This window comes from Drosophila erecta, unplaced genomic scaffold (assembly GCF_003286155.1).
Source record: "Drosophila erecta strain 14021-0224.00,06,07 unplaced genomic scaffold, DereRS2 tig00000092-arrow-pilon, whole genome shotgun sequence".
Taxonomy (NCBI): Eukaryota; Metazoa; Arthropoda; class Insecta; order Diptera; family Drosophilidae; genus Drosophila; species Drosophila erecta.
The window spans coordinates 11,647,520-11,672,641 of NW_020825207.1; the positions used below are offsets into that span (position 1 = coordinate 11,647,520).

The 25,122-nt window shown below is 46.1% G+C and overlaps 6 protein-coding genes and 4 non-coding genes across 13 annotated transcripts; 6 read left to right on the forward strand and 4 right to left on the reverse strand.

Moving 5' to 3' along the window:
- Nucleotides 1-484: 484 nt before the first annotated feature.
- On the reverse strand, nt 485-4,086 carry LOC6547700 (general transcription and DNA repair factor IIH helicase subunit XPD). The gene is made up of 8 exons (XM_001974985.3): nt 3,969-4,086; nt 3,457-3,914; nt 3,273-3,403; nt 2,977-3,197; nt 2,539-2,920; nt 2,199-2,480; nt 1,859-2,137; nt 485-1,458 (listed from the first exon to the last, which is right to left on the reverse strand). The coding sequence occupies exons 1-8, from the start codon at nt 3,971-3,973 to the stop codon at nt 907-909; spliced, it is 2,310 nt and encodes a 769-aa protein (XP_001975021.1). The 5' UTR covers nt 3,974-4,086; the 3' UTR covers nt 485-906.
- A 187-nt stretch (nt 4,087-4,273) lies between these two features.
- LOC6547699 (U6 snRNA-associated Sm-like protein LSm1) lies at nt 4,274-5,014 on the forward strand. The gene is made up of 3 exons (XM_001974984.3): nt 4,274-4,444; nt 4,500-4,684; nt 4,744-5,014. Exons 1-3 carry the CDS (start codon nt 4,390-4,392, stop codon nt 4,915-4,917), a joined length of 414 nt encoding a protein of 137 aa, XP_001975020.1. The 5' UTR covers nt 4,274-4,389; the 3' UTR covers nt 4,918-5,014.
- On the reverse strand, nt 4,977-6,071 carry LOC6547698. Its single transcript, XM_001974983.3, has one exon. It carries the CDS (start codon nt 5,983-5,985, stop codon nt 5,038-5,040), a length of 948 nt encoding a protein of 315 aa, XP_001975019.1. The 5' UTR covers nt 5,986-6,071; the 3' UTR covers nt 4,977-5,037.
- Nucleotides 6,072-6,354: 283 nt separating this feature from the next.
- On the forward strand, nt 6,355-13,392 carry LOC6547697 (splicing factor, arginine/serine-rich 15). Of its 3 annotated transcripts, XM_001974982.3 has the most exons (10): nt 6,355-6,636; nt 6,896-7,483; nt 7,634-7,906; nt 8,035-8,187; nt 8,243-8,359; nt 9,205-9,520; nt 10,106-10,849; nt 10,904-11,386; nt 11,446-11,736; nt 11,965-13,392. In XM_001974982.3, the coding sequence occupies exons 1-10, from the start codon at nt 6,607-6,609 to the stop codon at nt 12,855-12,857; spliced, it is 3,888 nt and encodes a 1,295-aa protein (XP_001975018.1). In that variant the 5' UTR covers nt 6,355-6,606; the 3' UTR covers nt 12,858-13,392. The 3 variants fall into 3 exon arrangements, with proteins under 3 accessions (XP_001975018.1, XP_015011810.1, XP_015011811.1); XM_015156324.2 differs by lacking the exon at nt 7,634-7,906 and having other exon boundaries at nt 6,356-6,636; nt 11,965-12,857; XM_015156325.2 differs by lacking the exons at nt 9,205-9,520; nt 10,904-11,386; nt 11,446-11,736; nt 11,965-13,392 and having other exon boundaries at nt 6,368-6,636; nt 10,106-10,272.
- A 99-nt stretch (nt 13,393-13,491) lies between these two features.
- Trnaw-cca lies at nt 13,492-13,563 on the reverse strand. The gene has a single exon. It is a non-coding gene; the product is annotated as a tRNA-Trp (tRNA).
- A 100-nt stretch (nt 13,564-13,663) lies between these two features.
- Trnag-gcc lies at nt 13,664-13,734 on the forward strand. The gene has a single exon. It is a non-coding gene; the product is annotated as a tRNA-Gly (tRNA).
- A 235-nt stretch (nt 13,735-13,969) lies between these two features.
- Nucleotides 13,970-14,040, reverse strand: Trnag-gcc. Its single transcript has one exon. It is a non-coding gene; the product is annotated as a tRNA-Gly (tRNA).
- Nucleotides 14,041-14,182: 142 nt separating this feature from the next.
- On the forward strand, nt 14,183-14,254 carry Trnaw-cca. The gene has a single exon. It is a non-coding gene; the product is annotated as a tRNA-Trp (tRNA).
- Nucleotides 14,255-14,689: 435 nt separating this feature from the next.
- LOC6547728 (macoilin) lies at nt 14,690-24,493 on the forward strand. 2 transcript variants are annotated; one of them, XM_001974981.3, is made up of 11 exons: nt 14,690-14,869; nt 18,044-18,483; nt 19,422-19,566; nt 19,648-19,774; nt 19,845-19,971; nt 20,032-20,639; nt 21,190-21,477; nt 21,707-21,808; nt 21,868-22,526; nt 22,585-22,777; nt 22,842-24,491. In XM_001974981.3, exons 2-11 carry the CDS (start codon nt 18,404-18,406, stop codon nt 23,435-23,437), a joined length of 2,925 nt encoding a protein of 974 aa, XP_001975017.3. In that variant the 5' UTR covers nt 14,690-14,869; nt 18,044-18,403; the 3' UTR covers nt 23,438-24,491. The 2 variants fall into 2 exon arrangements, with proteins under 2 accessions (XP_001975017.3, XP_026835842.1); XM_026980041.1 differs by lacking the exon at nt 14,690-14,869 and adding an exon at nt 14,876-15,200 and having other exon boundaries at nt 22,842-24,493.
- A 28-nt stretch (nt 24,494-24,521) lies between these two features.
- On the forward strand, nt 24,522-25,086 carry LOC6547727. Its single transcript, XM_001974980.3, has 2 exons — nt 24,522-24,755; nt 24,810-25,086. The coding sequence occupies exons 1-2, from the start codon at nt 24,671-24,673 to the stop codon at nt 25,061-25,063; spliced, it is 339 nt and encodes a 112-aa protein (XP_001975016.1). The 5' UTR covers nt 24,522-24,670; the 3' UTR covers nt 25,064-25,086.
- Nucleotides 25,087-25,122: the final 36 nt, after the last annotated feature.

The following is a 25,122-nucleotide window of genomic DNA, read 5'->3' on the forward strand; positions in this document are numbered from 1 at the left end:
TAAAGAAAACGTTGGCGCCTGGCATTGGACCCCGGTGCAATAATTTCGCTTTGATAACCCCGCTGCGACTGCATCGTAAACGGGTCGTTGGCAATTATGAGGCGATGATAGCGTTCGATTTGCAACAACAATTCCATTTTCAGGCTAAATCATGCATGCCAGAAATTTGTTCGGTCATCGCGGTTCATTTGGAGCCCGATTGCGAGCCTCTGAAATTGAATTACTGCGGGAATTCAGCCAGGAAGACGCATCATGATCTATTATGAATAACATGCTTTTCGATTGCATGCAACCATGGGTCACTATAATAAATACCAATTAACAAAGTTACTCTATTTGTATCAGTAATGTCATTAAATCATATTTTATATATTTTTATAATCCTTATCCCAATCTTGTACGCGTTAGATATCGATTCTTTCGACTGCAATATAATGGATGTTAACTAAAAGACTTGGTAATTTTTATAGTATTATACAATTCATACTTTATTTTACATTTTGTCAGCTGGTCGTGTTCGCTAGTGTACTTCACGATCACAACAGCAACAAGTGCAGACCACTTAGTTCTAAATTTGCAGCTTAACTAATCCGGATACAATCACAGGTATAGATACGAATACAGCTGCAAGAGCAAAACTCGCGCCGCGCTTGCGCCCTTTCGCCGCCTTGAGCGGCCAGTTAGTCATGCCCGCGAAATTATAAATAATATTAATTAGCCATTAATTGAACATTTACGTCCGATTTGCATGGCAGCCAAAAAACAAATTTTACTTTTAAATTTTCCAGCATTGCCGATGTGATCCGCATTTAATGGCATTCAATGTCATTAGCTGACGTCTCAGCGTTTGAGTTATTCCCGGAAGGCAGTCGACAAAGAGCCGGTTGGCGGAGCACCTTCCACATCTCACAGCTCCTGCACCTCGCCGCCAACGCCCTGTTTACCCTGAGCCTGCCGCTCCAGCTTCTCCTGTTCCATGTTCTCGAGCTGGGCCAGGGTCAGCAGCGAGATGCCCAGCTGGTCCTCCCGGGTGAACGGTTGCGCCATACGCCTAAGCCAACGGCGGGCCAGCTGCACGGCCTCCTCCGTGCTCAGGTTGCAGAAGCTGTCCACCAAGTGCTCTTGGATCCACTTGGGCAGACGCGACCTCTTGTCGTGGCGCGAGAAGCGCTTGTCCGCGAAGATCATGATGCCGTAGTCCGTCTTGCCGCGCAGTGCACGGCCCACGCACTGTGCCGCATGACGCATGGCGTCGAAGGTCAAGAAGTCGTTCTCACGTATCTGAAACTGATCCCGCAGGTAGTCCAACCGGGCCTTCAGAATCCGCGACTGCGTATACACATAGGGGATGCCGAACATGAGCACCGCGCGACCATAATGATGGTCGAAATCCACACCCTCGGAGACCTTGCCACGAGCCACAGCCAACAGCACTGCTCCACGACCACAATCGCAAGCCTACAAGTCGAAATGAGAGGGTTGATAGGGGTTAGTCAACTTTGCAAGCAATCTGTGTATACCCTATTCTTTAAGCGGGTGAAATATATATCGTATTGTGAGCAAACATAACATTTAATAACCACAAAATGGGAACATCATTGCGGTAAGACTTTTGCATATGCTTTATAATTATACTCTAGTTCATTAAATAGTTCTATAGTTTATATTCAAATGCTCATTCGACTTGTCAAGTGCTGTAAGAAATAGTGGAGAGCCCTGCGTACTGGTGGAATCAACATGATCCAACCACCAAGGGCGCGGATCATAATTAGAGCGAGGCTGCTGTGTCAAGCACACTTGGTAAGAAGCCATAGCAATCCTATCGTGGTTTTTTAAGAATTGAAAGCATATATCTCACCTTAACATAGTTCATCAGGGCGTAGCTCGTCTCGGCATTGTCCTGAGTCTCAATGAATAGAAGCTTGTACCGAAGCAGAGTGTCGACGATTCCCTGATCATACCAGGAGGCCACCACAGACTCCAAGTACAAGTAGGAGGTGAAGAAGCATACAATACCGTCGGGTACTGTCTTTGCCACCTCCACCAACAGCTGGCCATAGTTTCGGATGACTGCGGTGTCTTCACGCGTCTCAAACTTGGAAGAAATGGTCACCTGGTCGTTGCCCTTCGATACAATCTGTTTAGGAAGAAGACTCAAATAATTGCTTTGTCTGATTGGTGGAATAAATAATAACTACCATAGGAAGGAGACATGGACGTGCCAGTGTCATGGTAAAGCTGCTCATGACCACTGGATCGAAATCGAGTATCTTCGGGTACATGTCCATGGGTGACAATGTGCCAGAGGTGATTACCACAGTTTGAAATCTCGAAAATACCGGAGCCATGGCAATGGAAGAGTCTAGGCAACTGAAGTGCAAAATGGGATTTGAAACGGTTGGCGTTTTATCGTCGAAGGGTTCTATAATAATTGTGAAGCCCTTTGTGTAGGTGGACACCAGGGTAGCGAAGTGTGTAATCTAAAAATGAGTAAAACATTAATATCGTTATGGAGGTTCATCGAAATTGAATACCCACCAATGTAAGGGCTCCATACTCGGTCAAATCACTGATCTCAAGCGTACGCAGCAGACTGGACAAGCGCTCAGCGCAGAAGCGCAGAGGCTTTCGCTCTATACAAATCTTTGAGGAAATATCCTTAAGGAAGCCCGCAGGCGACTCCTGGACGACATGATGAACGCGCAGTCTCGTCTTTATATACTCAATGAATCGACGCAAAAAGCTAAGGAAATGGTCGGCGTTCCTAATGTTTCCGGGCACCACCTCGGTTAGGACATCGTTTGGCAGGACCGGATTGGCCAGGATCATGTCAGTGTCGCGTTGAACACTGGCATCCTTCAGGCCCTGAACCATGCGCTGATACTCCTCGTTCAGGCGATTTGTGTCCTCTTCGCGAATGCTATACATTGAGAACATTAATAAAACCAGACTAGTCCATTGTCCAGGACAACTTACTCCTGTACCAGTTTGGTTAGCTGGTTCAAGGCATTCGTGCTTCGCTCCACGGTGCGTCTGTTGATCTTCACACTCATCGAATCGATGCAAACATTGTCGATGTTGTGCGCCTCATCAAAAACTACACAGGACTCGCGGCTCATTTCCTTCGATACCACCTGGGCAATCTTCGGATCTAATAGATAGTGGTAACTGTATACCACAATGTGAGCATGGGCAATCTGGTAGAGTATAGGATTTAGTGAATTTTGTAAGATTTTAAGTTAGCTACGATGTTTCAATATCCCAAAACTCACAGCATAACGAGCCAAAAAGTAGGGACACCAGTTGCGTGACCGCCCGTATTCCTTGAGATCATCGATGCTGTAGACGCCGACCGGCAATGTGGACTCCTTACCCTCCATGCTAAACCCCTCGAAGTACTGGCCTACAAGTCAGCAGTTTAAATGATAGTTAAGCGCGGGTATCAAGTATCCTTACAAATAGGTGTCTCGGCGTCCATCTCGTGCCGTTCACGAATGTAGCTGGCCGTGAGTCCATAGCATTTGCCGTCCACAGCTTTGCCCTCGCGCTCCTTGCTGACCTCCGGATGGATGCACATGTTCTTCCTTGAACTGAGCACCAGACCGGTAAGGGGTGGTGGATTGGGGCATTGCCGCTCGTAGTAAACCATCAGGTTCTGCAGCTCGGCGATGACCTTTTCGATCTCCGGAACAGTACGCGAGCAGTAGATCAACTTCCGCACCGTCTCCGGATGCTCCACCATGTACGCCACGATCAGCGAGAGCAGGGTGGCCGTCTTACCCGTTCCCGAGGGCATCTCCAACAGGCAGTGGCCCTTGGCGTCCAGGCTCCGCTTAAGTTCCAGCATGTAGGCATACTGTTCCGGGTAGATGTACTCGTACGGAAAGTACACCAGCAGGCCGTCCACGCTGAGCCTGTGGATTGGGTTGTTAGTGGGGTACTTTCATTCATCCCGTCCTGCCACTTACTTCATTTTTCGCCTATTTCGGGATAATCTGCAATCCTTATTGTTTCAAAACAAGCGTGACCGGTCGACCAGACCGCTAAAATTTACCGGTCTCCCAAATATATACCGGAATATACCACTGAAAATACACTGGTCCACAAACCATATAATTAATTGTATGCTAACAGTCCAGGCCCTGTTTTTAGCAGTTCTATTTCATTTATTTATAATTTATAAATTCATTCTTAATTTAATGCATTTAAAAACGGAAAAATCAACTACAGTAAGCAACATTTTTGAGTTTTCGTTCAGCGTGGTTTCAGTGTTTTCTCTGCAGCCCTATAGTATTTTTAAACGGTCAAGGGAGGGTCACACTTTAGTTTGGACCAAAGTTTAGTTACTTCAATTTATTTATTTATCTAAGAACTACATCCTTTACAACCATGGACGACTTGAATCCGCTGGCGGGCACGGCTCACCTCCTGGAAGAGGTTGACAGTAAGTGAATCCGTATAAGCGCAAAGGCACAGTCGCTGAAACTCGGCTCTTACAGAGAAACTTATGGTCCTTTTGAGAGACGGGCGGACTCTGATTGGATACCTGCGATCTGTGGACCAGTTCGCCAACCTGGTGCTGCAACGCACCATCGAGCGGATACATGTGGGCAACGAGTACGGCGACATTCCCCGCGGAGTCTTTATCATTCGCGGCGAGAATGTGGTGCTACTGGGTGAAATTGTATGCTAATCTCGATTCTTTAACATGACTGATTAAGACCTTCTAAATTGTCTTAAAAGGACCGCGAGAAGGAGCAGAAACTGCCACTCAAAGAGGTATCCGTCGACGAAATCCTGGACGCCCAGCGTAGGGAACAGGAGCAGCGACAGGAGAAACACCGACTGGTATCCAAGGCACTGAAGGAACGAGGCTTGGCCGTAGATGCCAACATAATCAACGAGGACTTCTGCTAAGACTCCATCTCTTCCTAAGCACATAGTTAGATTAAGCTCAAAAGGTTTTCGTCACTTTGTATATTTGTACTGCATTAAAAAACTATGTTAAAACCTATGTACATATTGTATGTAACCTGCTTAGCTCGATCCGCCCGTACCCGACCCCGCTCCGCTCTCCTCGAGCAGTATGTACTTCTCTAGAATCTGGTACATCTCCACCTTGGCCTTGATCTTGTGCACGCGCGACAATTGACGTAAATAGGCGGCGATCGATTTGCAAAAGAAGTCGTCCTCCGTTTCGGAGGTCTTTTGAGGGATGACGGCCGGAGGATTGGTTAATTCTGGGGCGGAATGCTCTCGCTCCTGACTCACACTGGGCGGCATACAGACCAAGTAGTTTAGATCCGACTGGTTAGACTCCACAGGTTCGGGTGCGTCCGTCATCTTTGGAGCAGCGGATTCCGGATGAATTGTGACCACCTTGACCTTCTGCTCGCACTCCGTATCGCCCAGGAATTCAGCAAAGCTCTCCTGTTCGGGCTCCTGGCCATCATCCGCCTCCACGAGCACCGAATACGTCTCGGACTGCGTGGTATGAGACTCCAGCTTGGCGTCATACTCGTGTTGCTCATCGCCCTCTTCGTAAGCGTTCGAGCCATGCTCCTCAATCAATGTGTCTGGGTCCAGGGGCAGTCGGATGCGACTCCGACGCTGTAACTCAACCTTCATCCACCCGGTTGGCTTTTGATCGCGATCCCGTTCGCGTCCACGGCGCTCGCGCCTCTTGCGCACAAAGTCTCGCAAGAAATCCATCTTCCGGAAGAAGTCATTGTGGCCAAACTCGCCGGACGGATGCAGGCGCTTCTGCTTGAGCTCCCGCGAATAGCGATCCCGCAGACACGTCCACCGTCGCCGAGCGTCTGAAATAGTGATGTTTAGGAAATCCGCTACTTTAGCCCAGTCCTCCTCCTTGCGCTGCGACAGCCGGAAGGAGGGCAGCTGGGGATCGTACAGCGACGGCGTATCGCGGATGGTTTGTATTAGGAGGATATCCGAATCGTCCAGAGGACGGTGGTTTGAGCTCATTTTATTTTGTTTAATATATATATTTTTATTATTGCACCAGTGTTGCCAGATGGCTGGTTATCGACGCAATGTGAAAAAGATCGACACAGCCGATATCGATTATTTATTAATGGTAGTTAGTTTTGAAATATGTATTTGGTTAATTTCAAGTAATCATAATTTTATTGGCTCAAACTAACGAATGTTTGTTTAATAGTTATACCATTTGTGATTTATTTAAAATTGAAGATTAAAGTTTTAATAATTAGAAAGTGAAGCTGGAATTATATAGTATAGGATTGTTGGATTCCAAAAGAAAATTAAATTCCATATTAAAAATTACAAAATCGAGCTTAATACTGAAAAGATAGACAAGCGGTCACACTGCTCTTAACATGCGCTTAACAGCATCATTTCTAAAAATGCCATGGAAATTGTCAACTTTACAGGTGTGGCAACGCTTCAGGCTATAGGGCAGCCATTTTTTTCACTCTTAGCAAAAAGAATTTTTAAAAGCCGTGGAAAGCGCAGAAAGGTCGAGAAAATTGCTTTTCGTCAGTTTTAAACGATTGTGTGGACCAACCAAAGTATGCAAAACTAAACATTGTGTGTGCGCGCCGTGAGTGAACCAAACAATTGAACATGGAAACCGTGGTTGCCTTCAACAATGAGGTAAGCTATAGATTCTTTTGCAACGAGGTGCGTTGTGGAGCAGCCGGCGTGGTTACACAATGTCCGGTTGAAGTCGGGATTCGGATTGTCCTATGTGCAGAAGGTATACAGATCCGCCTGGTTGGTGGCGCAGGCAGAGCACCGAATTTTCACCGACCAGCGCCGCCCAGGGTTGCGTTGTGGCCAGCAACCGATAACGATAACTCCTCGTCCGAGATATCCGTAAACTATAGCCGTACTAAATCATCTTTTCTCTTAGCTCTCCGGACTCTATGACAGCCGACCGCCCATTTCCAAGGCGAAGATGGCCGCCATCACCAAGTCGGCGATGCGGGCCATCAAGCTGTACAAGCACGTCGTCCAGAGTGTGGAGAAGTTCATCTTGAAGTGCAAGCCGGAGTACAAAGTACCCGGGCTGTATGTAATCGACTCGATAGTGCGCCAGTCGCGTCACCAGTACGGCATGGACAAGGATCTGTTCGCACCCCGATTTCAGCGTAATCTCACGGAGACCTTTGCCAACCTGTTCCGGTGCGCTCCGGAGGACAAGAGCCGCATCATCAGGGTGTTGAACCTGTGGCAGAAAAACAACGTCTTCAAGTCCGAGGTCATCCAGCCGATCTTCGACCTGGCCGACCCGAACCATCCCATCTACCACCAGATGCCTCCGGTGGGTGGCGGCGGAGGACAGGGCGGCGGCGTGGGTCCGGGACCCAGCAGCAGCGGAGCTCTTAGCCTGGCGGACATATCTAGTGGTCCGAACGGACTAAACAGCTCCGGAATGGAGCTTAGCATGAACAGCTCCGTAGGCGACGATAAGATGGGCGGTGCTATGCCCGACCTGTCGGTAAGTGATGCTTTTGGTTGAGGCTTCTACAAGTGTCTAGTAATGGAATATGGCTAACTAACATCGTCTACAATTCTGCTGCATTTACATTTTTCTGTCTCTCATGTCTTGCCCACTAACCGCACATTATGCCCTTCGCCCAATCGCTAGCTGGGCCATGAGAAGTTCGGCGGTGGCAGCAGCAGCTCCAAGCGTCACTACTCGGAGCAACACTACTCCAAACGCCAGTCGGGAGCCTCGTGCTCGTCCAAGACCAGCAAGTCACATCATCACAAACGGGAATATGGCAAGAGTTCGCACGACCTCGACTACCAGGTGCGGGAGATTATCGAGGACGAAGATGACGGTCTGCAAATGCTGATGGCCGATGATCACCACTGTATGGGCGACGACTCACCGCCCACTTCATCAAACCTGTTAGACGTATGGCGAATCCCATTAACACAACCCTTTCATTTATATAGTTTCGTTTATCGTCAGTTTTCATTTGTTGCTTTTGTCGCTCACTTTAGATCGATCCCATTTTAAATGACCTTGACCTATTCTTGCAGGAGAAGAAGATCAAGCAGCTGCTGAACAATCCCAATGTGCTGCGGCAACTACATACGCTGCAGAACTTCCAAAATTTGAAGCCGCAGGAGGAGAACCAGAAGCATCGCTATCAGGACGAGGCACTTCAACAGCATTTCCAGAACGTGATGAAGGTACATCCCATAAGTTCACGTCGGCATCCATATTTTCATAATGATTTGCTTTCAGGGAAATGCTGGTATGCCGCCGGGCATGGGAATGGGCATGGGCATGGGCATGAGTATGAACGATAGCATGGACCTCAACAAGGATGTCGAGTTCATATCGGAGCAACAGACCATAGAGGTATACCCTTCAACTTTTCCAATCTATCTTAGTTCCTGGGGTCGGCTTGTGTATGCTTTTTGCCAAGACTCGGCTCTCAATGTTGGTATAAAGCATAAACATATTAGATGTAAATCGGGTGATGCTATTTGCCTTGTGCTGACGTGCAGTTGAACCTGAAAATGTGCTCAAAATGTTGTTATAGCTGATGGGGTATAAGCGTGTTCGAATCGATTGAATAGATTCCACTAGTTGTAACGGGGTGGTCTTGCACTATTTAATCAATAACTTTACTACGATATACCTAAAATATGCAATCAATTTGATATTCAATCCATAAAAAATTAAATTTATTATTTTGTGAGGCCTTTAGGCAATCCATAAATAAGTTTCATACGTCGAACTGAATGGGACATACTTATATTTGAACTATAAAACAATTGCCAATATTTGAATAAGTCAATCCAATAGTAAAATATTAAAAACTATGTATTAAAATGAAGCCAAAGGTAAGGTTTTAAAATCCACGTAAAATCCGGCGGAACAACCTGTTACCCGATGCTAGAACAACGTTTGGTAAGTTCCTAATATGTAAATAAAAATGTTGCTCGAAAACGCAAATAGCCAATTAGTCCGAAATAACTATATGAATCAAAGCCGAAAGCGAAACAGAACCACACGTCAACACACGCCAAAGAATGCAGTTTGTTCAGTCGATAATAACGTATTCCCCCTGTGGCCAGCCACTAATCTATTCCCAATCCCAAATCCGCTCTATCCCACTGAATTTGTATTTTTACCAAAATGTTAACATTTTTATCACGTATCACTCTCAAATTTCTTGCAAACACTCCCATCTCCGATAGGTGATCAATCTGGATGGTGGCGATTCGCGCAGCCCGACGCCCGACCGTGATCGCTACAAGCGCAGTCGCCGGAGCAGTAGAAGCCGCTCGAGAACTCCGCGAGGACGAGGCGCAGGAGGAGGCACCGGCAATGACCGACGGCGGCGTGGATCTCGTTCCCGATCGCGTAGCCGATCTCCACGGTCCAGCCGGCGACGCGGATCAAGGGACCGGGATCGCATGGATCGGAGCAACCGGGACAAGGAGCGGGATCGCGAGCACGAGCGTGAGCGACGAAAGAAGGGATTGCCGGACATCAAAAAGGAGCATCTCAGTGGTAACTATGAAGGAAATTTGTTAAATGGATCTTAACGGCTACAAGAGTGGGCTACTTAAGATCCATTTGTAATGCTTGCTTTTCTGTTCTTCCTTTTTTTTTTTTGTTTTTGATAATCCTAAAGATTTTCTTCCTTTTCTCTGCAGCTCCTTTGGCTCGGTTGATGTGTGTGTGTTTAGCTTTAGTGGTTCTTGATCTTAGAATATCTGGATTATTTTTAAATCTCCCCCCTATATAATATGCGTTTTCGAGCAATGTTTTTGAGATCCGATTTACATACATTTACATAAGGATATCCAGTTAATCAAACAAACGTTTTTCTACCCTGTTATATAGTCTACTCATTGATAACAACTAATCAGCTCAGATCATCATGTTCACCAAGAACTGGCTTCTTAATTAAGTTAGTACACAGATCTATAATATGGATTTAGTTTAATTCTTGGTGAATATGCTAAAGTATAAGGAAATTGAATACCAAACTATATCTTACCATTGGCACTCACACCTCAACAAGGCAAATGGGCATTTAATACGTTTTGATACTAAAGCTTAATGCGGAACTTCAATCACTTACGCTTTCAGTATGCAGCACTACGCTGTGGGTGGGCCACCTGTCTAAGCTTGTTTACCAGGAGGAGCTGTCCGACACCTTTGGCGAGTATGGCGATATAGTGAGCATCGACCAGATTGTGCCGCGTGGATGCGCCTTTATTGTAATGAACCGGCGGCAGGATGCCCACAAGGCGATGCAAGCTCTGAAGAACCACAAACTGCAGGGACGCGCCATTACCATTTCGTGGGCCGCCGGCAAGGGTGTGAAAAGCAAGGAGTGGAAGGACTTTTGGGACCTCGAACTGGGTGTTACTTACATTCCTTGGTCCAAACTCAGTTCGGATACGGACTTTGACGCCCTGGAGGAGGGTGGTATGTTTGACGAGGACACCATGCCCATCCAAATGAAGCAGAAGATCAACCAGGCCAAGAATGCTAGCAAGGACCATAAAGGTCCATCCATTGCTGAGGCAGCTGGTGCGCCTAGTGTTGGGGTTCCACCACCAAGTCTGATATTTGGCATCGACACAACTCAACCTCCACCGGTTGGTCCAGTCGGCCCAGTGGGCCCTCCACCTGGTCCGGGAGCCCCACCTCCGGGGCTCATGGGTATGGTTAGGGGACAGTTCCCGATGGCCCCACCCATGGCCATTAATATGCCTCCACCCATAATGATGCCGCCAACAAACATGCCGCCACCGATGATGATGCCAACGACCAACATGCCTCCTCCAATGATGATGCCACCGGCAATGATGCCTCCTGGCTTTCCAGGTAGCTAATACTCTTGTAAAACTGAACTTCCAGCTGATTTTAAATTTCCCACAGGCATTGGTGGACCACCACATCCTATGGGCTTGCCACCAGGAGCTCCGTTTCCTCCGCCCGGAGCTGTGCCGCCACCCATTTCTAGCGGAGGGCAGATTAGCAACAGTGGCAATGTGAGCGATGATCAAATGGACATTGAAATGGACCTGGAGGACGCACCACCTCTGCCCCCGCAACAGCAAGCCAACTTTAATCCGTCGCCCAACAATGCGGAGCTATCACCGGCGGCCATGGCCAACGAGATGTTCCAGCAGCGGGACAGGGAGCGCGATCGAGATAGGGATCGCTCGAGGGGACCGGGCAACTCTCGTTGGGGCGGACGAGATGATGTTGTTGAAGCGGCAGAACGCTGGCGCGCCGAAAATGGAGGTGGAGGTGGTGGTCCGGGATCTGGACCTGGACCGAACGCTGCCTTTAACGAGGCACGAGCGCGACTGAACCTTAATCCTATTGACCACGGGATGCCAAGGCCGGACTTCATGGGTGTGTAGAAATATGATGCATGAAGCTTTGCAGCTTATTAAACTTAAATCGCTTTACAGATTTTGATAATCGCGGTGGACCGGGTGGACCTCGAGGAATGGGACCGCGTGGAAACCATAACGGTGGCCCCGGAGGCGACTTTTTCCAGCCCAACATGAACAATCGGTTCAATCAGCCCACCAGCTTGATGCAGATGCGCATTCCGCCCCCGGCCTCCTTTAACCAGCGCATGGGTGGTCCAGCTGGTAACGGGGGCAACGGCGTCGGGCCCATGTTCATGCGAAACCAAGTAGGTGGGCCAGGTGGTGGTGGGCCCGGCGGTGGACCGGGTGGACGTCAGCAGGGTCCAGGTGAGAATCGTCAATTGAGTTGGAAGTTGGAAGCAAGACAAAACGAAAAATGAATTTTACTTTATAATTTGTAACCATTTCAATATTTTGTTTATCAATTGTAAACGAATATAATGAATTCAATTTAAATTTATATTTTTTTCAAGTTAAACTTGTTATTGCAAGAAAGTATATAAAAAAAACTTGATTTAAGCCAATTCGTGCAATTTATGCTTACCTTACTTGCAGGTTTCTTTAATCCTCGGAATCCCTTTAACGACAACCAACGAGGACGTGGAGGTCAAGGTGGAGGCGGAGGTCGTGGCGTGGGCGGAGGTGGGGGTGGCGGTCCTGGAGGTCGCGGACGTTGGAGCGACGATGAGGACGAGGGCGGAAACAACTTCAAGCGGCGTGGTGGTCCAGGGGGGCCAGGCGGTAATAGATTCCGTGGCGAGCGTGGAGGCGAAATGATGGACGACCGTCGAGGCAACAATTCACGTGGAGGACGCGGAGGTCCGCGAGAAGATCGTGAGCGTCCGGGCTTCGGAAACAGACGAGGCTCACGAGACGACAGCAACCGCCATTCTATAAGTTCCACGGACGAGGGCAACAAATCGGCTTCAGAGACGGAACCCAAGCCCAAAAACGTTGAAACCGAATTAGGGAGCACCAACACTGGTGCGCCAGCTGCGTCCTCTAGAGTGGACACCGAGGAGGATTGGGATCAGGAGCTTCAAGACTATGAGGCGAGAATGGAGGCCCAGAAGCCAGCATCTCAATCTGCTAGCAGTCCGCCACAGGAAAAGGTGCCGGCGGAGAATCAAAACTTTGCCAAGCCAGCCGACGTGGCCGGCGGCGATCCTTTGGCGACGAAATCGCAAACAGAAACTTCAGCCGCCTGCACGCCCCTTTATGACGAGCTGCCACCGCCAGCAGTCCCACAGACACCAACTCAGCCCTCGAAAGAACCTGAAGGTTCTCTGCACCACCCGGAGCCGCAAGTCATTGAAACCGCCGCGGCTGTGCTCCATGAGGAAACGGTTCCAGCGCCGGCTGCTGAACTCCAAACGGTGGCTCCATCGGCGGAGGACTCAAAAGCTGTAGCTGCTTCCGCCGATGTCGAAACCGATGCTGATCCATAGGCGACAGACAGATCAAATGAGAAACAAACTCATTATTGAGCAAATTCAAGATAAATTGTAATTTATGATTTTCCTTATCAAGTAACTTAAGTGTAACTCCATACATGCGAAAATTTTACCATTTTTAACCTGAGATTACGCAGCATTTGTTGACGAAAGGGGGTCGGACCGGACGCTTTTAAAACCAGATTCAGTTAATTCGCGTAATTTAATTTATCGTACAATAGGAACCACAACTACCAATGATTATGTGGAGCAACAGATACACACAGTTATAGCAAATAATTAGCAAAGGAAACGGATTGTATGGACAGGAAACTGACAGGGGAGCTTGTGGGGAAGTAGAAGCCCAATCATAAACAAATCAGCAATCGCAAAACTTGAAATGTTTATTATTTTGTTATGTATTTAGTTATAAGAGTATATTTAACACTCAAATTGTTTCTAATGCGCAGATTCTAGGTACACGCATATTAATGTACAATTCAAATACACCTATATTATCGGATACTATAAAATAAAAAATGAAAAACATCTGTCGCCTGCGTATCTTAACTACATTTTATGTTTTTGGAGTAGGCCAAGGTCAATCTCTTAAGCGTTGATAACGGAAATTTAGACAAAATAAATCCAATGACCCCGACGTGATTTGAACACGCAACCTTCCGATCTGGAGTCGGACGCGCTACCGTTGCGCCACGGAGTCAGATGAGGGGAGGTCTTTTAGATCCTTCTAATGAGAAAAAAGATCACCGTATTTCGACTTTTGTAGAATTCCAATTAGAATGGATCTTCACTGTGCACAAGCATCGGTGGTTCAGTGGTAGAATGCTCGCCTGCCACGCGGGCGGCCCGGGTTCGATTCCCGGCCGATGCAATTACATTTTTTATCGCATTTATTACATTTTTTGAACAAGATCCATATACTATGGTCAGAACAAAATGTAAATCTTGACGACGAAATCAGTCAATGGTAAAGAAAATAAGTAATAGCTACGGGCACTTAAATGAAATTAACGAATGGAATAAATATTTTTATGCTTCAAAAAAAAAATACACTTTAAAAATTTTATAACATTTCAAATTGGTACAGATACTAAAAAAATCAGTTTTGCATCGGCCGGGAATCGAACCCGGGCCGCCCGCGTGGCAGGCGAGCATTCTACCACTGAACCACCGATGCTTGTGATTCTTCCGGAACATTCTCTTGAATATTCTTTACCCTATTACTTTTCGGGCACTAACCAAAAACATTAAAATAATAAATAATAATAATTAGTCTAGTGTCTTTGCACTAACGGTATCTCACATCCCTCCCCTCATCTGACTCCGTGGCGCAACGGTAGCGCGTCCGACTCCAGATCGGAAGGTTGCGTGTTCAAATCACGTCGGGGTCAATAAAGATCAATTTTTGGAACTCTCGATTTTTGTATAAATGAATTTTTAGATAAAATTCCAGTGCTTGCAAAATTATTGTTCAAACTTTACCTTTTTGTTATATATAATATAGAGAGACAGTATAATATTTGAATTCGATATGGTTCGAAGAGATTAAGAATTCTAAAACTGAACCTGCTATAGCGAATTTCGACACCATGGGGTGACTGGTTTATTTTAGTACATTTTTTAAAGAAGTGATGTGCCTCGGTCGGTATCCAATAAGATTTACTCTCGCAACAATTAAAAACGCTTGTTGAGCGTTGTTAGAATGATAAGTGATTATTCATATATCCAAGCTCTCGCGCGTAGTTCGATAACATTATCGATGACAGTAGCTTATCGAAAGATGTGAACCATTTGGTGATTGCGGGATAATATCGATATCATCGAATATCGACTGGCATCGATAGTATTTCATGAACATCGACTTTGTTCCACCTCTAAGTTCGAAGCGTTCGAGTTTCGATTTCGTGTTAAAATATACAAAACGCAAGTTAATCGATACTGATCACCGGGAATTGTGTGCACAACGGTTACGGTAACGCGGAAAGAAAATGCAGTGGTAATTGAATGTAAGCATCACCGAAGTTGTCTAAGTGAAAAGGGAAAATTTTCGGGTGCTCAAGAATCCATCCATGCACACGCACACACTAGAGCAACACGCAGGCCGAGGAACATACACATTCTCACAGACACAGCGCAGTTGTTGGAAATGTGCAAATTGTATCAAAAATCCTCTCGAAAGTAAATAAGTTGAGCAGGAGAGCCAGTGAAAAATCGAGTGAAATAATCAGTGGCAAATTGTGTGCGAATGAAAATGCCAAAAGCATGCCCAAAGTACTGAAAGAAACGTGTGCAATTTTGCAGTGCTTTTTGGCTGTGTACATCGGTGTGTTCGTGTAGGTGAGGAGTGTGAAAAAGAAATACATAGGTGTATACATAGGTGTCCCTGTACGTGTGCCAGCCGCCAACAAACTACACACACACATACGCATACGTAACCGCAGTCGACGCTGGCAGAGCAGCGAGAGAGAGGCCAAAAAGGATGCTTCCTGGCAAAGAAATAAGTTCGGGGAGAGAGACAGAGAGAGATGCAGAAAGGATGCTTCCTGGGCTAAAATGTGGATGCTGTTCGAAAGCTCAAAAGGAGGCAACTTTTCACTTTTCCCCCATTTAGTTGTTTTTGTTTTTGCTGCTCTCTCCCTGCACAAACATGCATACCTTACCTCCCCCCCGCACCCACACACACACAGATGTTTTGTTTTATTCTAGCTATTTTCGGAAAAAAAAAAACGAAGGTGATCAAGCCAACCGGCATCAATGGGTTTCGTTATTTATTTGCCTTATTTATCATCCAGTCGCTACTCCCATCTGATAAGACCATCTGGCACAATGAAAACAAACCACGATAAAACTGGAGCGCCCATTATCGCAAAATTTCTTCAAGTTATGCAAAAAGCAGACACCAAATTACCGCATTTTATCAAAGTTCTTTAGCCTTTTGTTGCGCGTCGAATCTTGTCGCCCTGACGTTGTTGTTTTCATGCTTCCCTATTCGTTTTTCGCTTGTCGTTTTGTTTTTGTGGCTTTTCTAAATGCGACGAGCGTATATGTATGTGTTTATTGGTGTGTATGTGTGCACCGTGCGTGGGAGTGTGTCAGTGTGCGATCTCGTTTTGACCAACAAAATGCAATTGGGAAAGTGTTAAACAAAAGAGAGAAGAAGAGTGAGAGCGGGAGGAGGGATACAAAACAGGCGAGAGCAAATTCAGTGCACTTTATGAGCCGTTGAAAACTGTGGGTCATTTAAATGTTACATATGTGTGTATGTATATTCACGATCACATCGATAAAGGCCAAAATCATCTGGTGACCGTAGAGTGCTACCATCTCATCTTCCCTTTTGCCCTTTTGGTTTCTTAAAGCCTTTCTCTTGCTAATTCTGTTTAGTCTGGTCTGATTCAATGTAAAATTAGCTTTGCTTGTGAGTAAATGCGAAGTTATGTATACTTTCGATATTTCTTAATCTATTGGTAAACACTCGCACAAAATGCCCGAAGAAAAGGTTTTTAATAAACCGAGTTTTTAAGCAAAACTTGCTTCCATGGAAGTAATCATACTTCATGCTCAATCGGCATACAAATTAGGCCCAATTGGTAGTTTGCAGACAGTCGTTACAAAATGGCGGATACGAGCATAGTCCGGCCAGGAAAGTTAGCAGGCTGAGGATTCAGGTGGTCATTTGTGGTCCATCACAGGACGGGCAATAGAAACCAACACCGAAACCGAAACACGAACGGAAACAGGAACAGGACAATTGAGCAACAGCACCACACATACGTCATCGGCAGAGGAAGCTTCCTCATCCTGTGCCTCTCGAGCTGCTCCTGCTGCTGTTTCTGTTGCTTTTGCTAATGCTGCCATGTGGCCATCGCGATGGATGCGCTCCACTTTTGGATGCTATTTATAAACCTTTTCGCCCGTATACATACACACAAGGATGCCAGGCCACTGATTCTGCTCTGCTTCCTTGAAATCTGCATAGTTCCGCTTCCGATTGAGTTGGCGCAGTCGCACTGCCATGTCCGTTCCAAATCCATATCGCCCCATACCCAGCGCCAACCACATCCATCAAATCCATCCTTTATTGGCGCAACAGAGAGTGTGTATCACGTTCCAACGAATTTACCGGGCAGCATCCACATCCACATGTTGAGATGTAGTGGCCACATCGTCATCACTTCCCGGACTCCCTGTTAACCCCAAAAACACTGCTCCCGCACTCGGAAAACTCGACGTTGCATTGATTTGTTTGTGTTGGCCAGTGAGTGTGCGTGTTTTCCGTCTGCATTTCTGATTTTCGAGTCCTTTTCCGAAATTATTTTGGTGTTTTCATCAGCCAAGTCTGTTTTCACTTGAATTACCTGAAGCGAAGCTTTTAGCAATGATTCATAAGTAAACAATCTATTTTAACTCAAATGCAATGCTTAAGTTTAGTTAGTGGTTAGGTTGATATATCTTACTATAGCGTAAGGTTCTCTAAACTGCTTGGATTCCGACAATTGCCAGAACGCCTTATTGGCACGTATCTGATGCACACAGTGCTACATAATCATTCTTCTGTCCCACAGGTGTGCTTTTAACGCTTTTCGAATCTGTCAGAAGCTCATGCATATCACCATATATGTTCATATAAACAGTTTTTTATTGAGAAGCTAGTTCGAAAGATAGTTTAGTCTTTTCACAATTCAGAATGCAAATTCCAATGCGAAATGCCAGCTCATTTAACGTTACTTTAATTAGTATAAATGCTTTATTTTAATGTGGGTAGTTTGATAAACCGATGAGTCAATTAGCTTATCGTTCACTTTGCTGAATTTTCAGCTACTTCGCCATTATCCCCGATCTTTAGCCAATAGATAGTTTGGGTGTTTAAATTCAGATATCTTTTAAATACTAAAGTGTAAATACTCTGTGCCTGTTGTTTTTCGTAACAAAGCGAAAGTGCAATCGACGGAATAGCAGGCCTAAAAATAACATTTTTGCTTTTACTTATTATAAGATGCTCGATGATTTTAAATGGGAGTAGTGACATTTTTTCAATTTCGGCACACAATTCAATGCCAAGACAGACGATCGGGTTGGTCGTTCGCGATTTCTCACGTTTTCTCTGCTCTTTGCTCTCGATGGTTTGCCCTCACTCATCCCCAATTTCCCCTTATTCCACTTGTGTCATCTGTTTGCAGTGTGAAAAGCAGTGAAGAAAAGCCGGCTCAGCAGGAGGCGAAAAACGTTTTCCAAACGCATCAGATGTAAATGAGATGCCGTCGCGCCGGCAGCAGAGGCACCACCAGCACCAGCAAGCAAAACCACGCCGACATCGCCTCCGGAAATACCAGGAGCCGCAGCAGCATCTGATTATCAAGTGAAGTGCAGTGGGGCGAGGACTCACTCCGTTCGAAACGATTGATACGTTGGATACATAGCATATAGGATACCTATAGCATACATTATAGTCACAGGGAGCAGCGGGACAACTGATCTTGGGCAGCAGGCAGGGACATCATCGAGCATTTCGGGAAGAGGATACACGGCGCGCACTCAAGATGAAGCGACGCAACGCGGATTGTGGAAAACTTCGGCGGCCGATTAAGCGCAACAAAATCACAGAGGGAATGTACGGCAGGTGAGTGCCTTAAGCTATATAACCAATTATTTACGGTTATCCAATATAGCCCTGACCTACATACCAAAACAAACTAAGACTTGCTTACATTTTAAAAAATGCATTTCTAAAAGCAGCACGATAGAATTTTTATAATACAAAAAACAATGCGCTTATCTTGTCTTGAATAACAATTACTTAGTATATTATTATGACTGTGCTATTAAAATTACACATAAAATATCTACAATTGTTCATATGCGAGATTGAGGTCCTAAAAATGGTACTCGATTGTAATGTCCAAAAACGATACCATTTATGACAATTAAATTGTTCAAATTTCTCAATTGAAGCAGTAAAGATACTTTCCGATTTATTGGCATGGGAACTGCCCCCAAGTCAACTTGATGATAAACAGATTTTTGAGGCGCAAGAGAAGCACCACCGAAATTCCGAGAGAGTGCCCATGTGGTGGGAACTGTGTTCTCCTCTTGTCTCGCTTTTTATTATTTATACGTTTGTTTACTTTTTGATTTGATTGCGCCCGAATGTTGTTTTATAATGTTAAGCATGTATTATTTGGACGCTACTTGTTTTTGGCATTCTACCCGCCTCTTTGCGCTTCTGTTTCGCCAGATTTCTTCATTATGCCCATTCCCATTCTAATTAAACATTTTTGCTGTCTGATTGATGGATGCTGGCTTCCATTTGAGTTGTGAAAACTTGTTATTAAAGCTGACCCTTAATTGTTTACATTTGTTAATGGGACAGAACACAAGAGGGAAACCAGTACGCGTGACAATTTGAGAATGTCAATTATTAATGGAGATTGGTGTTTTCGCACACAACTAATTAAGTTAACAGACTTATAATATGCACTGCAATACTTAATTAATATTAGTAAAAATCATATTGCTGTGAATTTTTGCTATAATAATTTCGTTTTTCCTTTCTTGCAGCACAACAGTTCTGTACATGAAGTTTCTGATCCTTTGGGCCATAGTTATGGTTGCCGATTTCATGTTCATGTTCCGCTTTGAGTTCTTGTGGCCATTCTGGCTGCTCCTTCGCTCCGTGCACGATTCCTTTAAGTACAAGGGACTGGTAAGTGGAAAGGCGATTGGCATGAGGATGGGTGCCGAGCCAAAGCGATTGAAACTCTATACGGTCCAATTTCATTTGCAGGCATTCTCCGTACTGTTCGTGTGCATAGCGATAACGTCGGATCTGGTCTGTTTATTCTTCATACCCGTTCACTGGCTGCTCTTTGCAGCAAGCACTTATGTGTGGGTGCAGTACGTCTGGCACACAGGTGCGTCATCCACTGGCAGTGGAGATTCAGTGGACATCCTCTCCTAACTTTATTGCCCGTTTTCTTACAGATAAGGGTATCTGTTTGCCGACGATAATACTCTGGATGTTATTTGTCTACCTGGAGGTAGGCATAAGATGGAAGGACAGTCGCCACATGCCGCACTTGGATCTCTGCCGGCCGTTCGCAGCGCACTGGTAAGAATAGAAGTCAGGACTAAAGATGAACCCTGTTGTAACCACCATATTCGCTTTCAGCATTGGCTATCCGGTTGTCACGCTTGGATTTGGCTTCAAAAGCTACGTGGGCTACCGCATGCGCCAGCGCAAGCAGCGCGAGGTGGCCAAGGACAACGAGTTCTACATGCAGCTCCTACAGCAGGCTCTGCCCGCGGAGGAGGCAGCTGAGGAGGCGTCTGCGGGGGCGACAGCCACATCCAGCACCGTCGTCGTGGCCAACGGGTCTGCAACTACGCCGGCTCTGGTCGCTTCATCAGGAGCAACTGCGGCGAACGGGATTTTGGCCACTGCCACGCAAGCACAAAACCATCATGAGCATCATCACAGCGGCGGCGCCGGCGCCAGCAGCAGCAGCTCGAGCAATAGTAATCATCACCATCACCACCATCATAGTAACAGCAGTGGCAACAGCGGCAGCAACCATAACAGCAACAGTAGCAGTGGCGGCGCCAAGGACAGCAGTACGAGCGAGAGTGCATCAGGCGCCGGCTCGTCGTCCATTGCAGCGTCTTCAGCAACAGGAGCAGCAGCAGCTGCGTCATCAGCGTCCGCGACATCCGCCTCGTCGTCGTCGTCGGCGTCGACGGGCAAGCAGTCGGCGTCTGTCGCATCCACGGCCACAACAGGTGCAGCAACCACTTCTTCCACTCCCGTCTCAGATTTCTCTGCTTTGGCTACAAGTTTGGCGACAGAGCAGCAACATCAGTCGGAAGCGACAGCATACCCGGCTACTTCTTCTGCCCGTTCTGCCTCCTCTACTTCCGAAGGTGTCGATGCTGACGGTTGTTGTGGTGGTAATAATGAATTCAACTGCTTCCTGCTGTCCCTCACAACAGCAGATCAGAACCCACTAATTTGTACCAGACACATTTGTTTGTTTGTGTATGCGCATGTAACCCATGAACCCATCCATATAGTAACCTCCACCGAGGCTTCCTCGCGGTATCTAACCCACAGCAACCACAGTCGGCAGTTGTTAGCCCTTACAAATTGAAACCTTCATATCATTACGTTCCCGTTGCAATGCCAATCTAATTTCGATTGCTAATAGCAGGCCCGAACGAATAATTACGCCCTCAGAACCGATTCCCTCACGAATCAATAAAACACAATTATGTTGTGGACCGATGTGTATAAATAGCATGCATTTAACCATCTATTATTATACTCATTTAGCAACCTCCAATGGACACGCTGGTGGTTCAAGGAACCATCGGCGCAGCATGGACAAGGATAAGCATCGCAACAAGGGTGACGCTGCTGATAATGAGCAAAACAATGGAACGCGGCAAGGTGGTAAAAATAGCAGCAACAACTATCACCAAGTCGATAGCGCTGCCACAGCAACCGCAACAGTAACAGCTACATCAAGTAATAGTAAGGATAAGGATAAGGAGAAGTCAGACTGGGATAGTACCACAAACTATCCACAACAACAGCAGCAGGGGGGAAAGGAGAAGCACGGTGAGTGGCTGGATCCTCTGATATGATTAGCTTCTAATCTTATCGAGTGAGTTTTTTAATTAACGTTATTAAGTGGTTTTTATTTAATGCATTTCCTTTAAGAAATGCATTGCCCATGCTGTGCCCTTAATTAGTGATATAGAACTAGTTAACTAACGTTTATAGCGTATTCCTTAGTACGCGTTAAAAAAGACTTGAGGATGAACCACTTATCATTTTATATTTGCAGAGAAAAAGGCTGGTAACGCTGTTCCCAACGGCAATGCCAATCACCTGGAAGATGAAACGGCTAGTGTGGAGGCAACACCACCTGTTGAAAAGGCGCCTAAGGGTAAGAGCAGAGAGTCAATAGAAAGGTAATAAACGCTTAATCTTAATGCCATTTTGTAGGTCGACGTAATCGCGGCAAGAAGGATAATGCAGCAAAGGACAATCACAGCCATCAGCAGCAGCTGGCTCAGCAACAAAAGGAAAAGGACAAGGAGAACACAGCCAACAACAATAATAACGACGCAAGCTCAGTATCATCTTCGGCGAGCTCCACCTCCAGCAATGCCATCGCGAACTTGGCCAGCAAGGTGGTCTCCAAGATCTGTGAAACGTGCCTCAAACTAGAGGCCGATGTGAAAAAGTATCGAGCTGAAATCAGCCATATGAAGCAAATCGAAAACGAATTGCGGCAAAAGTTGGACGCCAATCTCACCAGCAAGTCATCTCTGCAGGCCAAGCAGAAGGAGTGCGACGACCTGGAAAAGCGCATTCAAGAGCTGAACAACGCCCGACATGCTGATATGCTCAATTTGCAGACAGTGGAACGAAGACTAAACGAAGAGCGCCGCCAGAAGCAATCCCTGGACTCGCAGCTGTCCAACGAGAAGAAGGCTCGAAAGGTGGCCGAGGAGAAGGCGGCTCGTCCGGAGTGCAGTTCCCAGTGCAAACAGCGCCGCCAGCAGATGGATGAGGAGCAAAAGCGACTGCGAGGCGATCTTAAGCAGGCGGAGGAGGCGAAGCAACTTGCTGTCGAACATGGACGAAAAGTGGAACAAGAGGTAAGCGGTTAGAGTCTGTTTCCTTTTTCGATGTTTCAATGAAACATTGTGCCATTAGTACCGCATGCTGGAAGCGAAACTTCGCAATCGGGAATCGTCCCAGCCTGATCCCGAGATGCTATTGAACGCCCTGGCTGCCATGCAGGACAAGAACGCAACGCTGGAGAAGAATCTATCCGCAGAGACGAGAGTCAAGCTGGACTTGTTCTCGGCTCTGGGCGCTGCCAAGCGCCAGATTGAAATATCTGACAGTGAGTATAGGTTTTGTTTAATGTAAAAGCTGGTTGATTTCTAATTCATTATTCACTTCCTCAGACCATCGTCGCTCCAAGGAGGATGAGGTCATTGATCTCAAGGCAAAGATTGCCCAACTTCTGGCCGTGATGCCAGACAACTTGTGCATGAACACTGGCCCACATGGGCCGGCGAGCAGCATTCTGCGTATGAACGACACGCCGCCGCTGCAGTCGGGTCCCGGACCGTCCTCGCCCATGCTCAGCCTGAGCGCTGCGCAGGAGTACCAACAGCATCAGCAGCACCAGCAACACCAGCAGCACCAACAGCATCAACAACATCAGCAACATCAGCAGCATCAGCAACAGCAGCATCAACAGCATCAGCAACATCAGCAGCATCAGCAGCACCAGCAACATCAACAGCACCAACAACATCAGCAGCATCAGCAGCAGGGAGGCGGTGGGCCTGTCTCCCAGCAGCAAATGGTGCCGGTCAGTGTCGCAGCTGCCTTCCAAGTTGCTGCAGCCAATGCCGCTGCTGCAGCCAATGCCGCTGCTGCCAACGGAAACGGGGGATCAACGCTAGATCCCAATGCTAGCGTGTACACGCCGAAGAATGGCAACATGATGGTGGTGTCGCCGGTGGGCATGAATCCCAATGGGGCGGATGCCTGACGCCAACAGCAGCAGCAGCAGTCCTTGACATCGTCGTCGTCGTCCTCGCACATGCATCTGCGACGACAAGTTTGAGATTATTATACTTTATATGAATTAGGGAAAAGAAACGCAAACAACAACCGTCGCCACAGCAAACGATGAGCAGCCCGTAACCCGGTGCCGGTTCCAAGAAGATGTTTGCATACAATATCTGAATGTCCGTAATATAAATAAGCAGTTTCCTTTAAAATTAAATCACCGCTACAGAAGCGCAGGCAGCACTGATGAATTCAGCTTAAAATTGCTGAACATTTTCCGTTTTACAAATTCAAATTGTTCAATCCAATCAGTTTCCTCAATGAATTCGGCATTCCAAACAGAAATTACCTTGAAGGCCCACTTTTTACTGACCCTTTGAATATTCTCAGATCATTTAAACAACTGTTTCAAATCGGCTGCCCGCCGTCACCACACCACATACACATTCAGTAACCTCCCTCTAACACGAAAAGTACATGATTACTTTAACAAGATGATTCGAGAACTCGGAACACATTTGAAAACGATAAGAACAGAACACAAATTTCTAAAAATAATAACAAAATGAAAATGGCGATTCGTATTTTTTAATTCATGATGAATGCCAAGGAAGTATCCCTAAAATCCTTTGTAAAATGTTTTATTTTTTTACCAAACGCTGTGACAGAGTTGGACCAACCGAAGTGATGGCCTTGATCTTGGGGAGACGGCAGGTGTTCTGCACGACCTCTGCCTCATGTCCCCTGATTCAATGGAATATTTTTGAAGTCTGCGCCCTTGATTTATTATCTCATTAAATTATTTTTGTTATAAAACCTTAAATGTATGCTATAATTTAGAACTTATAATTTTTGAAAACAAACATCAAACGAAAAACTATTTTCTTTTAAGTTTTAATTTATTTTTGTTTAGTTCTGCTGTTCCTAAGAAACAAAAAATCGAAAACAACTAAGGAAAACGCTTTAGTTTATTTACGAGAAGTGAAACGTCGACTATTTTGTTCAATAATAAAGTAACCTTTCGCTGCGAGAAGCAAGTATAAATATTTTGTTTAGTTTAGTTGAGTTTTGATTGGCTTGATTTGCTTTATTGTTTCATATTCTCAGGAACCTTTGCTTAAGTTGTACATTTTGACTTTTCCCAGTTCCCTGAATTGCTTCAGCAGTTCACTATCAAAAAGCTATACTTCACCAGAAATTCGACAAATCCAAAATGCTGCCTTACTTGATTTATAGTGTACTAGAAGCCATTTCGAATGCGATCTACACATCAGTGATCACCATTTGGAGCATTGAACGTAAGTGGACCCCTCGTGATCCATCATCCTTCAACCAAACAATCCGATCCACAGAGGCCCTAATCAACCTGATGATGTCCACATTTCTGTTTGTGCTTGGCATAGCCTGTCACCCGATAATGGTGATTCCCATGTTGCTTGGAGGCTACTATATTTTACGCAACTGTTGGTACCGTCGGGCCAAGAACCCGAGGCTAGACAGTTCCATGGATGGTGATGTCACACTGATGGCAGGAGTACGTCAAGTGCCACGTATTCCCTCCTATCGCAGCTTCAATGTTGGCATTGACACTCCCAAAGACGACTAGCAAGGAGAACACCGCGCGGCAGGCATGGAGTTTGACTGGTATATAATCTTCAATTACAC